The sequence below is a fragment of the Gossypium hirsutum genome, chromosome A11 (assembly GCF_007990345.1).
Source record: "Gossypium hirsutum isolate 1008001.06 chromosome A11, Gossypium_hirsutum_v2.1, whole genome shotgun sequence".
Lineage (NCBI taxonomy): Eukaryota > Viridiplantae > Streptophyta > Magnoliopsida > Malvales > Malvaceae > Gossypium > Gossypium hirsutum.
In genome coordinates this window covers 111,811,578-111,826,705 of record NC_053434.1, presented here as the reverse complement: position 1 = coordinate 111,826,705, position 15,128 = coordinate 111,811,578, and the positions used below count along the sequence as shown (strand labels likewise).

At 34.7% G+C, this 15,128-nt stretch overlaps 1 protein-coding gene and 1 long non-coding RNA gene across 2 annotated transcripts; one reads left to right on the top strand and one right to left on the bottom strand.

Annotated features, from left to right (window-relative positions):
- Positions 1 to 4,075: 4,075 nt before the first annotated feature.
- Positions 4,076 to 6,559, bottom strand: LOC107887422 (uncharacterized). The gene is made up of 3 exons (XR_001681179.2): positions 6,206 to 6,559; positions 5,817 to 5,986; positions 4,076 to 4,825 (listed from the first exon to the last, which is right to left on the bottom strand). It is a non-coding gene; the product is annotated as an uncharacterized lncRNA (long non-coding RNA).
- A 213-nt stretch (positions 6,560 to 6,772) lies between these two features.
- Positions 6,773 to 14,841, top strand: LOC107887404 (aminopeptidase P2). Its single transcript, XM_016811640.2, has 13 exons — positions 6,773 to 7,281; positions 7,635 to 7,760; positions 7,879 to 7,998; positions 8,115 to 8,390; positions 8,554 to 8,726; positions 8,915 to 9,169; positions 9,445 to 9,596; positions 9,812 to 10,002; positions 10,215 to 10,323; positions 10,418 to 10,572; positions 10,838 to 10,930; positions 14,350 to 14,430; positions 14,582 to 14,841. Exons 1-13 carry the CDS (start codon positions 6,949 to 6,951, stop codon positions 14,651 to 14,653), a joined length of 2,136 nt encoding a protein of 711 aa, XP_016667129.1. The 5' UTR covers positions 6,773 to 6,948; the 3' UTR covers positions 14,654 to 14,841.
- The last annotated feature ends 287 nt before the right edge of the window (positions 14,842 to 15,128 follow it).

The window sequence follows — 15,128 nt, the reverse complement described above, 5'->3', positions numbered from 1 at the left end:
TCCCTTCAATTGATCAAACAAATCGTCAATACACAACAAGGGATATCGATTTTTTATTGTCAGCTTATTCAATTGTTGATAATATATGTAGAGCTGCACCAAACCATCTTTTTTTCTTAACAAATAACACTAGGGGCTCCTCAGAGCGATATATTAGGCTGTACAAAGTTGCGATCTAGCAAATCTTGCAATTGAACTTTTAATTATTTTAACTTTATTGACGCCATTCGATACGAAAAAATTGATGCAGGAGCCGAATGACATAATTAAGAAATCAATAGAGAATGATATGTTTTGAATTTCTAACAAACACCGCTTATACACCTTATCAACTAACACAATTTTTCCTAAAGGACTAAATACAACCATAGCTACTTTCAACATTTTGGGTTTTTGACCCCCCGATTTTTCCAATTTAGCATTTATATAAGAATGAGATGAACCAGGGTCTATTAAATCATAAACAAGCGTCAAATATAAAAAATAATATACTTGCTACAACATCTGTAGCATCACCCTTTTCACGGGTTCCAACAACATAGGCTTATGCTAGAGCTCTGGCCTCGAATTGTTGAGCAGATGCCTCAATCCCTCTTCTCAAACCATCTCTCGATACAAAACCACTATGAATATTCCCTCGGCCACTAACAGTAGAAGTAGATCTCTGAGTGGTGATTGGTAGGTCATTAACATTCTTCAGGCATTCTCGAGCAAAGTGCTCTAGGGATCCACAACAGAAACAAGCTTTCGTTAATTTCCAATACTCGCTTTGGTGCTTTTTCCCTTAGTGTTCAGAATTCAAAATATCAAGATCTCTAGTAGGACCTCTCACGTTGCCCACTGATATGGACGATTGGTAATCTCAATTTCTTTCTATTCTAACAAACCTTGAAGATGTTCTCCTAGACTACTAAGACTCTTTAGCTCGCTTAAGTAATAGATGTGAACTAAAGGTCCCTACATGCTTCCCAAAAGCTCTAAATGGTTCGAATTTCTTTTCAAAACTTATGGCATGTTCCACCATTTTGGCTCGTTCTGTTAGGTTAGCAAACTATTACATTCTTTGAAAGACCAGCTGAACACAGAGCTCATTTCACAATTCCTTAAGGAATCCCTTACAACTTTTCTCCTCTATTGGCACAAGTTCTAGATCGTATTTACTGAACTACAGAAACTCACGCTTATAATCAGACACTGACATTTTTCCCAGTCTGAAAGTCATAAATTCTTTTTTCCAGTCTTCCAAATATAACCCATTGAAGTATTTTTTTTGAAATTCAATTTGGAAGAAATCTCAACCACTATGATTAGCAGATAAGTGTTGGGTACCAGTTTGCCACCATAGGTATGTCTCTTTTTGCAGAAGAGAAACGACGCATGTAACACATTCTCGTGGAGTACATTCTAGTGTTGTGGTACTTGATTTTTCGATTCTAGCTAGGTCTCAGCTGACGAAGGATCGATCTCTTTTAATGTAACATCCCATTTTTGGGTCAAATCAGAATAGTGATTTCAGAACCACAAATTTAAAGTCAAAATATTTATTTTATTAATTTATTAAATTTTACAGCATGATAAAATTATTATGTGAAATTTTCCTAAAGAAATTTTACTGTTTGAATGCTTAATTTGGTAAAAAGGACTAAATCGTGTAAAGCATAAAACTTATGTTCTATTAGCTAAAAGTGTCAAATAGCTATAAAACATTAAATTAAAGGTCCTTAAGTGGTAAATAGTCCATTTATGAGTTAATGGATGATAGTGGAGTGGCATTTGTGTAATTACTAATGTTTTTAAAGGATATTTTGGTAATTAGATAACAAAGTTAATGTTTAATAAAAACAAATTAAATCATCATCTTTTCACCATTTCTCCACCAAAAATTAGAAAGAATGGTAGCCATGGGAGAAGCTTTTGGTTCGGCCACACTTTAAATGCTCGATTAGGTACGGTTTTAGCTCTATTTTTAATGATTTCTACGTTTTTGAGATCGTTGCAACTAGTACCAGCTAGCCCGTGTCTTTGATTTCAAAACTGTTAAAGATTTTGATAGTTTCCATTGATGAGCTTATGTGTACTTTGATGTTTAATGGTGAAATATGAATATTTGATGTTTGATTTTCATATTTTATAAAGTGATTTTTGATGAAAATGCAAATTAGGGATTAAATTGTGAACTATTGAAATTATATGGTTAAAAGTTTGATCATTTGGAAAATGTGGGCTGATAAGGCAATAAGAAGAATTCAGCTAAGCATGAGTAGGATGAAATTGCATGAAATTGTGATTTTATGTGATAAGAACTAAATTGTAAAAATGTGAATTAATAGGCAAAAGTGTAATTTTGCCAAAATATGTAAATTGTGTTAAATTTAATGAATTAATGATTAAATAAGCAAATTTTGTTATTATATAGAAGGAGAAAAATGAGATTCGGATCTAGAACGAGGGAAAACAAAGTATCAGATTAGTTGACCTAATTCGTCGTTACAGCGAACGAGGTAAGTTCGTATGTTAACAAATGCTATTAAATTGTGCTATAAATTTATCATTACTATTAAATTAAATTATAATGCTGATTGGAAATGAGTACAAGCACAATCGACAGAGTTATGATGTTCGGAAGTCCCTTATGAACCTTAAGAATAGCTTAGGATCTCAATGTCATGACATTAGGATTACCGAGATATGAGATTAAGACCATGTCTGGGACATTGGCATCGATATGAGATTTGTGTAAGCCCATGTCTGGGACATTGGCATCGATATAAGATTCATGTACAACCATAGCTGGGCTATTGGCATCGATATATTATAACATGTAAGACCATATCTGAGATATGGCATTGTATGAGTTATATGAGATTTCCAAGTATCCTTAGAGATTCCGATTGGTTCAACGGGCATGTCAAGATGAGAATGAAAGTACAATCAAATTAAGTGTATTAGGTACGTACAAAACCTATATGAGAATCAAATGGAGGTAATTTGGTGAGTTCTTAGTGTATCATGTTTATGAAATGAGAAAGATTTATGTATAAGTATGTTTTATGCCAAAAATGTGTTTATTTGGCTATAATGAGGTATGAATTGAATGATGTGTGAGATATGAGTTATAGATGTTTTAACTAAATATACATATGGCACATAGTGGAGGAAATACTGTTATTTGATGATATTTCAGATGATTCATCTTTACTAAATAAAATGTGATTAATATTGGATTAAATAAAGTTATATATATATATTCGCTTATGTACATGTAAATGTGAATGATTGGATAAGAATGTAATTGATCCACATGAGCAAAGAAATAAATAAACTTGTGAAGCTTTGTTAATTATGTGATTGGAATTATGGTATAAAGATGAAATCAAATGAATTTATATTATATTATATGTAAATGCTTAATATGTGTTCATTTAATAAGATAAGTTTAATATCATACGAGCTTACTAAGCTTTATAGCTTACTTTGTGTTATTTTTCTATGTTTTATAGTGATTCAGACGTTCGCTCGGGTTGGAAGTCGACGGAGATCATATCACACTATCCAGTTTTTGATTTCGGTATTTATACACTTGTGACTTGGTTATATGGCATGTATAGGCTTGAGTTATGTGGAAATGTGTTTGGTAATGTTGAATGTGAGTTTGGCTTTTATATGATGTAAATGTTGGTGAGTATTTAGCCATTTAAGTTGGCTTAATTCATAAGATTTATAAGTGATATATGATGTATATATATATAGCCTTGTGTTTTGGCATGTTTGGTATGGTATAGGGATGATGAATTAGTATATTTTGATGATGATGCATTGGTATATTTTGTGACATGAATTAGATGATAATATGGTGAGAACTTACAATTGGTAACTTTTAGCTATTGGTACGACTTGCTTGAGGCAAAAAAAGGAAAATTTTTACTTATTTTGAAGAAGTCTTATTTTTTACAAAAGTTTTTACTTATCTTTATTATTGCATATTTAAATGTGTACTAATTATTCTTTATTTTATATCTAAAAATTATAAAACATGTGTTAAATAACATAAAATTATTACAATAGTAACTAAAAATAGCATAAAATTATTACCTTTTATTGAAACAATAACAGCTACCGTAACAGAACAAATTAGTCCACTGACAAAGCTTATACAGTCTTAAACATTTACACTGATTACACAATACAACCATCCTTATCATCATTCCATCAACCTCTCCATAACCAATTTGAGAACAGCAGGTGCATTAACTGTGACCGCCACCTTCATCGATGGTTGATCGGACCACTCCGTAATTTCAGCAAACTTGCTCAAATGCATCCCACTCAATAATGAACAATCATACATCATTACAGAATTTGAAGAGTACAACTGCATGTCTACACATTATATCTGCTTTATCTCCAATCCAAGACAAGTACAACATCACTGCATAGAAAGAGCTTTCATATACAATTTGATTTCCATTGAACCTATTATCAAATTTCAGCAAAATATATTCAAATTAGGGATAGTAAATGTCAAAAATTTAGAAATGAAATTATTTTTCATCAATTACATAAATAAAAGTATATTATGATTACGGATACCCTCTAATAGCTACTATTAAATTTTAACCAGTCACATGATTTATTTTCAGAAACATGAGTAAATGGCAAGCAGGATGTGAAGCATTGTCTGCGCATTCTCAAGCCAAACCCTGCTTTATATTTTGTTTATCTCTGCTTCTGAACCCTCTTGTCTTGTATTGGCAGCTCAATAGGCTTCTGAGCATCGTGTGGATGGTCTGGACCCTTGTAAACCTTTAAGTGGTTAAACAATGCTCTACCAAGTTGAGGAAGGCAAATATTAGTGTTGGGTTAGGCAATAATTGATGTTGAACATCATGTACGCAGTATACAAAAGAAACAGCATATTGTTTCTTGGAGTAAACTTCTGGAACAGATTGCAACCAATGGATTCAATGTAAAAGCCAATACAAGTCATTGTAATTATTGGCTTGAATTAGATTTATTCACTTTTATAAACCTTAACAAATGCACTCTACTAAGAATTATCATGATTGTATTCACAAATTGAGGTTGCTTAGCTGATGTCAAATTGTTTACCATATCCTATTTTCTTCATTTCAAAGGTTGGCACATGGAAATTTGCACATTACATAGACCATTAACAGAGTTCCTCAGATTTCGGGGTTAATATTCTTTCAGCACTTGTACATTTTAGACTCCTCCATCATCTATGACTGTAACGGGCCTTTTTTGCTGTCTTTATTACAAATGTAAAGCTATTTGTAGAGTACCTAAATCACCAAGTTCAAGGTAGTGGGCATAGAAAGCCCACAATAAGTTTTTTTCTCATTCTTGATAACACCTAGTCAGTGAAAATGTGATACCAGAAGTCTAGCCATATTTGGAAAATTCCTAATAAGCTTAGAATGAGAGTTAGACATGCAAAGAAACCAGGCACACGATGATACAAATAGATAAATTCCAAGGGGTTATGAGGATTTACTATCCCTTTAATAAGCGAGCTAAATTAATGATGTAAGGGATGGAAAAAATTATATCCGTATACCAATTCATATTTAAAGTTATATGTTCCAGATTCTTCGTTTTCTCTAAAGTTCTTGTGTCCTACACCTATGTCTAACACATTCAAACATGGATATGGAGATATAGCATTCCAAATATATGGAAAATACTTAGAAAAGGTTGAGCATAACTAGCACATACCTATTTCTGATACAGAAACCAAGTCAGGATAACATAGATCTACATATTATTAGTCTTTAGTTTGAAACCAATGAACTTACCCTTCCTTTAGGAAGGAACCACGAATAGCGTGCTCAATAATTCTTTCAGGAATTCTCTGCTGCAGCTGGTTGAATGTTTCCACTTTCATGCCACCTGGTCTTCCTGAATGCCTTCTGTAGAGCTTTTGTGTCATTTTCTTTCCAGATACAGCAACTTTTTCAGCATTTACCTATTGAGTCAAAGTAGACCAAAATAGAGTGTGAGACATGCACATGCAGCTCATGTTCTGGGGAAAACTAAAAGGTGCATCATTTACAAAAACAACAAGCACAAGAATAAAATTTAATCCCAAACCTAGAAAAAAATTAAAAATAAGAAACAGACAAAGAAATCATGAATAAAGAAATAAAAACCAAAATAGAAAAAGAAGCTGTAAAGAGAAGATTACCTTCTGGGAGAGATTCGGAATCAAGAAGATTAAAAGAGAAGACGATTAAAAATTTTCAATTTTGATGAGAAACTTGGGGGAATTTATCACGAATCAAAGCAAACTCTTCCCAAAAAGGATGGGGGAAGGGGAAGGGGAAGGCAAAGAGAAAGGAAAGATCGTGTTGCTTCTTTTCCTGAAAATGTTTTACCGAAATAAAAACGGTAAGACATTTTCCTAAAGTAATGGCTTTGTTTTCTCATATTTTGTAATTCATTTTACTTGGTAAATTATTTTTAGCTAAACAAACGTGCGAAAAGGCTGAAAAGCTTTTCCTAAAGATGTTTTCCTCCCCAACAAACTGACCCCTGGTCTAATCCATTGGCAAATTTCTTTTAGAATGATGATGAAAATTATCTTTAGTCCTTAACGACAACGTTTCAGCAATCTAGTTTTTATACTCTGAAAAAGCTTTTTCCATTTCGAAACAGACACTGTTAAAGTGTCTTCTTGTTGGTTGTAACTTGTTGCCTGTTGGTAAGTATTTCAGTAAAAAACAGTGCCCACTTTCAAAGCAACCTTTGTTGTCTTCCTTCCTTATACGACACAGTTTTCAACCAACTTCCATAATTTCTTCTGCTGCTTTATCTTCTTTCAGAAACCTTAAAATACCTTATCTTCTCTGTCTGAAGAAAAAAAAAAGGAAGCTATCTTTTTTTTTCTTTTTCCTTGTTTATATTGGAATTTAGCTGCTATTATCAGCTATGCATTCCCTACCATCACATGCGATGCGTCCTCTATGCCTTAACCCATCTCTTTGCTCTTCTCGTTTCCCTTTCTTCTCCTTTTCAATCCCCATTTTCCACAAATTCAAAAACAACCCCACAATTTATAAGAAATCACAAAAGGGTCCTCCGTTTTTTAGCATAAGATGTTGTGGTTCAGGCTCTGTAACCGCCAAGCCTTCATGGGAGCTTCGTAGGAACCGTGCTGCTGTTCAAGAACCAGATGAAAAGGTTGATGCTCTTCGACAGCTTTTTACCAAGCCTGGAATTGGTATTGATGCTTATATCATCCCTTCTCAGGATGCTCATCAGGTTCAATTCTTTTTCTTTTTAATATACTTTTTAATTGCTCAAAAAGACATAACTTTTTGTTGTTTAGGGGAAAAAAATACAGGTGAAATGTTATCTGAGAATTATGATGATAAACTGATATAAATTATATGAACTGTCTCAGATCTCATCATGTACGTTGGTCCTTGCATGTTTGTAATTGAAAAAAGATATCATTTTGATGTACTTTTCTTTGTTTTTTTGCCTGTTGGTCCTGGAAGTTGATTCAATGATTGTTTTCAAGTTTATTTTATGCAAAAGAGCTTCTGTAAGTAGGACTAAAAATTTATGTTAGTAGAGCATCCAAGTTCTAACATTTTTGGCATGGCTTCCAGAGTGAGTTCATTGCTGAATGCTACATGAGGAGAGCTTATATATCAGGCTTTACTGGCAGCGCAGGGACTGCTATTGTTACAAAGGATAAAGCAGCTTTATGGACCGATGGTCGCTATTTTCTGCAGGTTTTATTTGTTGACAAACTTTATAGTCATTTTAATGGAGTTCTACTTCTATCGAGTTTGGTGCAATATGGTATGAGTGCTTGTTGACGGTAGTTCTTCTTTGACTATGACCATTTAGGCTGAGAAGCAATTGAATACAAGCTGGAAGCTCATGCGTGCTGGTAATTTTGGAGTCCCACAAGCTAGTGAATGGCTTAATGATGTTTTGGCTCCTGGTGGACGAGTCGGTATTGATCCTGTGAGCAATCTTTTCAACCTCCTAAACGGGTGCATCTAGCTTACAATTTGCACTCGGTATACCCTCTACTTATGCTTAGCTCTTTGGGACGATATCTGATAATTTGAAGGGAGCAGTTTCTTTTTTCTTATGATGCTGCAGAAGAATTGAAGGAGGTTATATCTAAGAAGAACCTTGAGTTGGTTTACTTGTACGATTTAAATCTTGTGGATGAAATATGGAAGGAATCAAGACCGAAACCCCCAAACAAGCCAATTAGAGTTCATGATCTGAAATATGCCGGTATAGACGTTGTGTCCAAATTATCTTCCCTCAGGGCCGAACTAGTTGCAGCTGGTTCATCTGCAATTGTTATATCCATGCTTGATGAAGTTGCCTGGTTGCTGAACTTGGTATTGATACTAGCACTTAGTTACTGGTTATTTTCCTAGAAATAAAAATGTTGGTCAATTTTGTTTTGTCAAGATTTGTTTAATGTTGGGTACTTTGCAAGAAATCTGATCGTTCAACTTGCTAAAAGCAATATTTATGCATGTCCCACATATTGTTTTGAAGAGAGGAAGTGATGTCCCACATTCACCTGTTATGTATGCATACTTGATTGTTGAGGTCGATGCGGCAAAGTTATTTGTAGATGATTCTAAAGTCACGTCAGAGGTGATGTATCATTTGAAAAAAGCAGGTGTAGATCTAAGGCCATATGACTCCATCCTTTCTGAAATAAGGAGGTTCGTTTGGGGCACTGTTATTTTTATATATGCGTTGAATCGGGCATGTTTTTTCATCCTATCATGAAGTAGCATCTTTCGTTGGACCAGATTTTCAAAAGATCTCATACATTGTCATTTAGATATAGTCTTAGCTGATTTTCCCTGGATGTGCTCATCTGAACTTACTTTTGAAATAACTTTTTCAGATTGGCGGCGGAAGGGGCTCACCTTTGGTTAGATACATCATCGGTTAATGCTGCTATTGTGGAGACCTATAAGGCTGCTTGCGATAAATATCTTATGAACCGTGGGAGTAGAGGCAAAAGAAAGAATAAGCAATATTTTGAATCCGACAGTCTCCCTGTTGGTCCTTCTGGAGTTTATATGCAATCCCCTGTCTCCTTGGCCAAGGCATTGAAAAATCCGTCTGAGTTAGAAGGGATGCAGAATTCTCACTTGAGGTATCTGATTTCTCCATGTAATAGTAATAAGAATGGGCTGCAGGCCTTTGTTGACACATTGCTTTTGTAGGTTATTCCTTTTAAGCCGCATTTATGTTTTTGCAACTCTTGTTTTTACCACTGTCGGTGGACATGCAAACATACCATAGCCCTTCTTTGTGAAACTTCCTATTTCAGCGTAGCTAAAAGCTATTGTCTGCTAGAAAAAAATATTTAGAGAAAAAACTTAATGAATTATGATTATGGTGATAAATAATATCATAATATAAATGCAGGGATGCAGCTGCTTTGGCACAGTTCTGGTGCTGGCTGGAAGAGGAAATTCATAAGAACGTGAAACTTACTGAGGTAGACCTTGCAGACAAACTTCTAGAATTCCGTTCGAAGCAAGATGGTTTCCTAGATACGAGCTTTGATACAATAAGCGGTATATTAATTTCTGACTTCTTGATCCCCTCTTTTCCAGCTCTAGACATTCCAGTCTAAGTCTGACAAGTTTAATTCTTGAATGCTGGAAAAACGTGAAATAGTCCCATTTTGTTTTATTTTGGAATGGAATATGTATGTTGACAAAATTGTCAAGAAAAAAAAAAAAACCTAATCTCTGGTTTTTCACAATTGACATTAAGAATGATATTTCAGGTTCGGGTGCAAATGGTGCTATTATTCATTACACACCTGAAGCAGAAAGTTGTAGTGTTGTGGATCCAAATAAATTGTTCCTATTGGATAGCGGAGCGCAATATGTTGATGGAACGACCGACATAACAAGGACAGTACATTTTGGTGAACCAACTGCAAGGGAAAAAGAATGCTTCACTCGTGTTCTAAAGGTGCTGCTTCATTTTTCATCTATTTTGTTGGTTGCAAAGGAGCACTACGTATTTGTTAAATTAAGAGATCGAGTGACTCGTATGCGAAAATTTTCTGTTAGATCATTTAGAATATTTGAGAATATTGGTTGATTTGCTTGCAAGTTATGAGGCCGCAACTGCTTTTTGTGTTGGTTATTGTCAGTATTTCCTGATACATCATCAAATTGCAGGGTCACATTGCTCTTGATGAGGCAGTATTCCCTGAGAACACTCCAGGTTTTGTGCTGGACGCATTTGCCCGCTCTGCCCTTTGGAAGATTGGACTTGATTACCGACATGGTATTTCTCCTATCTTTCTGTTGACTTTCAACCATATCAAAAAGCTTGGTCTATTATTGGTCTGTGACTTGATTGTCTTTCTCATTTCATGCAGGTACCGGACATGGTGTTGGAGCTGCATTAAATGTCCATGAAGGTCCACAAAGTATTAGCTTTAGATATGGAAATATGACCCCCCTACAAAAAGGCATGATTGTTAGCAATGAACCTGGCTACTATGAAGATCATGCCTTTGGCATTCGGATTGAGGTACAAAGTCATTCGGCCATATCTGTTTGTTCTTAAACTTTGAAATAGCTATAACAATTCTAGCTGAATTCTCTTGATGAATTCATTTAATGTTCTTATTGCTAGTGTAAAACCAAATGTCAGTTAGTCTAGCGCCATTGGCTACACATTATTTGAAATGCATGGTGATTAAAATTTAAAAGTTATATCAGAGTCAGGCATTGTTTACTATTTTATAATATTATAAGAAACCCTCTAGTTACTTAGGCTCTTCTCATCTTTGCAGAATCTCCTTTGTGTACAAGAGATTAATACACCGAATCGTTATGGAGGAATCGAATATCTTGGATTCGAAAAACTAACATTTTTTCCCATTCAGGTATACTATCTCTCTTTCTTTGTGAATATTCCTTTGTATGTTAAAATATGCTTTTCTACCCACTTTTCTGTCCACTAACTCCAATATCTTAAGCTCTTCTGGGCATAAATTACTCGTCACAGGACTCACAACTGGTTTTAGATGCGTTTTAAGAAACTTAGTTGGGATCTAAAACTCAAATTTGTTAATAGATTAAGTTGAAATATCGACTTGTGAGGAAGTGTAAAAAATCCCATCTTCTAGGAATGATAATCTGCTAATAACATGAATATATGCAATATCGGAAAATATTAATTTATAAAATCCCGTAATACAATTGTCAATGATGAAATGATAAATAAGCTTTCAAGGAGTATTATAGGGAAAGCAAAAGGAATTTATGGCAGTGATTGATGATTGGAAATTTTATTCAACTAGGTTGTGCTTATGTCGATGTAATCAAACTGGATGCTGGCTACTTCTCAATCAAATTTCAAAACCTAACACATTGACATTTTTAAGAATGATGATTAGGGTTGGCTTAATGAATGGTTAGCCGATGTAGAGGTATGATCAGGAAGTTTCAATCCTACTAAGAGACTTATGTGGATTTGTTGCTTTGGTATTCCCCTTCAAGCTCGGAATATTATGACTTTTCAGAATTTCGCAGTTTTTCTAGGCTTCCTGATTAAGTTGATAGTAGAACGGTGAGTTTTTCAGACCTTAGTAAAGGGTTGTTTCTAATTGAAACTAAACATAGGGAGAAAATAAAAGAGGTTTTTCCGGTTTCATGTGCTAGGGAGGATTGTTTTATTTGGGTGGAGGAGGTGGAGGGTTTTTTCCTAATGATGGGTCAATGTTTGTTCAATCCTTTGCGATTATGATCACGTAAGAGGTAGTGATATAGGCCGTCATATATTTTCTGACAATAAGGAAAAAAAAAAAAAAAAAAACTCCGGTGGCTCCTATTGGTCGTATTGAAGAAACTGAGTTTGGAGGCTTTTATACTGGAGTAATGGATCTTGGAGAGCATCATAAAGATCTTGAGCTTGTTGAATATCCACAAAATGGCGGTTGATGATGTGGGAACAACATGTATGAAACAGCTCAAAACTGATGACAGGTGTAAAGTTTTGTAATGGATCAAGGGCCTAATGAAGCGATTTTGGAGTTTGAAGTGGAGGGCCTTGATGCAACAAACCAAGCTGAGGTCCTTTTAGTTAATAATATGGTTGGCCAATCGGAAGCTATGATATGTGCAACGACAGGTGAGATCAAAGAAAAAAGGTTGGATAATAGTAATGAATACTGATTCACAAAACTTAAATATATTGGAAAGGTGAAGACCAATGGTTCATTGGGGAAAAATATATTGGAGGGTGACAAGAAATTTATTTCAACAAGGATGTTAAAGTATTAAGAAATAATGAAAGAATGTCACCATAGCATCTTGGAAGAGATGATTAGGTCTCAATGCAATGGGAGTAGAAGAAGAAGTTGCGAAATTGACAAACATTGAATTGAACAAGAGGACTATATGAAATTGAATTAGATTTGCGGTGATCAATACATAGTTGTTTTGTAAAAGAATTTAGGATGCTTTTATGATACATTTACTACAATGTTTTGATGCTTTTGCTTGTATCTTGGTCTTTTCTTTGTATTGAGGTTTTTTAGTTTCATTTAGAATTTAGATGTTGGTCAAGTGTGTTTTATGGTTTCATATATGGATTAGGCATGCTAAAAGGTTTCTCCGTTACTGCTCTTCCACCGTGCAAAGCTTTGTTTAGTTTTCTCCTAACTTTCTATAACCTTTTGTGCCCCACTCTTCTGCTTGATTACCTGTTATACCTTTTCACAAATCTCTGCCTCTCGTTTGTAATCTTTTCTGAATCGTTCCTTTTCTCTTAGGCTAGGCAGTATCTTAGGGGTGGTAGTAGCCCCTATCTCGTGTTTTCCATTCTCTTTTGCTGCTGTGATTCCTTCTTTCTTATTAGCTTTTCCTTATTTTCATTGGCTTTTAGTTACCCGTGATTAATCTTTTAGCTTTTTGTTTCTATCTTCTTTTCTGTCTTTTTTCTTAGTTGTAGTATTCCTTAGTGTAGATATCCTATAGTTATCAAGAACCTAGAGCTCCCTTTGTCTTTCCCCACGTCTACTCAAAACCTATCTATTTATCCAAACCTTCCCTACGGTCTGAATTCAAAACCCAACCACTATCTTCTTTCTTCTCACTATAACCATTTTTCTTCATGAACCAGTTGATAAACTGCAAGAAACAAGTATGAGCAGAAGTGGCAAAGGAAGTGGGCATTCCCGCTATAACTGCGACAATCACAATAAAAACAGGGACAACAAAATTATTTATGCAATTCAATTTCCCTATGTCTACAAAGCCTAGCTTAGAGAGATGAATCGCTATCTTTGAAACAAATACAACCAGTGATCCTAATTTTAACGCACCTCAAAGGAGAATCTCACTCTTTATATCAAAGACTAGAGCTCTCACCACTAAATTCTTCTCCTGGAAACTTAACTTGTAAAATCAATCACAAACATGTTTTACAATAATCAATACATAAACTCGTAGAAGTCTCTTAAATATATAGAGACTTTTTAGATTTGCTAACAGACTAAAAGATCAATCACAATCTCTTCTAAATAGCAACTAAAAAAACTAAATACAATATGATATTAATGACCAAAGCTAAAAAAATAAAAAAAAGTTGACAAAGAAGTCTTGTTTCTCCAAGTGATTTGATGTAATCGATCCGATCCGGTCCGATCATAAGGATATGTTTCTCCAAGTGAATTGATTTTCATTGATAGGTTTGCTCATTCCACGATATTAGCACAGCCCAAAGATTTGTTTCAATAATTTGTCAATCTTCTAAATATGACAACTTCTTGTTTTGTGCAATGGTGCTGGAAACAAGCACTTCCTTTGACACATTGCAGCAACTTCAAATATGTCAACACCTTTTATTCTCTATCTTTCTATTCATTTCAAAAACCCTAAGAAAAGAAAGAAAATGGATCCTCATACAAACAGTAGAGACGTTAGTTGGTCTCAAAGTAACGAGTCAGCTGATGAAAGAACAAGAAAATGAGAGAGGTAAATCAGCAACCTTGGCATCTCCTTCTAGAGAGGGCGAGAAGGGGACTGATTGTCTACCTGGAAAATACTGATAATGAAGCCCAACAAAACTTTTAGGACCATAGTACTCAATTTCATTCCCTTGTCATTTTCTACTTCTATCTCACCGCAACCATTGCGTAGAATCCAAATCACATCCCACCACTATTTTTAATCTCACCATTGTAGTATTCAATATCAACGCTACCTCTGTTTTTGAGTCTCATAGCCAATCTCATTGCCTGTCCAAAAGAACTTAAGAATTTGTTTTTTTTTCCCTAATCATGTTCATATCTGGGTGCAGACTAAATTGGTTGACTTATCTTTACTTTCTATCGAAGAGATGCAATGGCTGAACAGCTATCATTCACAAGTATGGGAAAAGGTAGGTATTTACGTATGAATTCGAGTTCCCAAAACTCATGTTTCTTCAATCTTGAAGAACCTTCAGTTTGATAAACGTTCTTGGTTAATTTTTATTTTCCTCCTTATAGAGTTTGAAATCATGATAAAGCTAACTTAAGTTGATTTCACAGGTTTCACCATTGCTGGAAGGCTCTGCTCGTCAATGGCTTTGGAAAAACACTCGACCCATTGCTAAACAATGATTCCCGCTTTCAAAATTGTCCATCTTTTTTAATCCAGAAATTTCCGCCTTCTAAATCTTGTAAATATAGATGTGATGATGAGTTATTGTTTGTAGGGTAATTACATTATGTACAGCATTATATTTCATGAAAATTATGAAATTAAATTAACTGCAATGAGAAATATAAATCATAAATGTTCTTGATAATTTTTAAATTTAAGTATTTAAACCATAATTATGCCCTAGGATAAAACACACTTGTTTAAAAAAAATAGCCTTTACTAGAGGTGATCATGGGCCGGGCCAGGTTGGGTTCGAGCCAGGCCCAGACAAAATTTTAAGCCCGTTTTTTAGGGTTGAGCCTGGTTCGGCCCAAAATATGGGCTTGAAAATTTGTCCAAGCCTGGCCCAAAATAAAATTGCTAAGCCCGAGCTTGGCTTGGCCCGGCCCATATTAATTTTTTTAGCTTATTTCATTAAATAAAAAAATTAAA

Excerpts from the sequence above, each read along its gene's own strand:
- LOC107887404 (XM_016811640.2), top strand. The coding sequence starts at position 6,949 with ATGCATTCCCTACCATCACATGCGATGCGTCCTCTATGCCTTAACCCA. Across the intron at positions 8,727-8,914 it reads ATCCTTTCTGAAATAAGGAG|ATTGGCGGCGGAAGGGGCTC; the intron begins GTTCGTTTGGGG and ends TAACTTTTTCAG. Across the intron at positions 10,003-10,214 it reads GCTTCACTCGTGTTCTAAAG|GGTCACATTGCTCTTGATGA; the intron begins GTGCTGCTTCAT and ends ATCAAATTGCAG.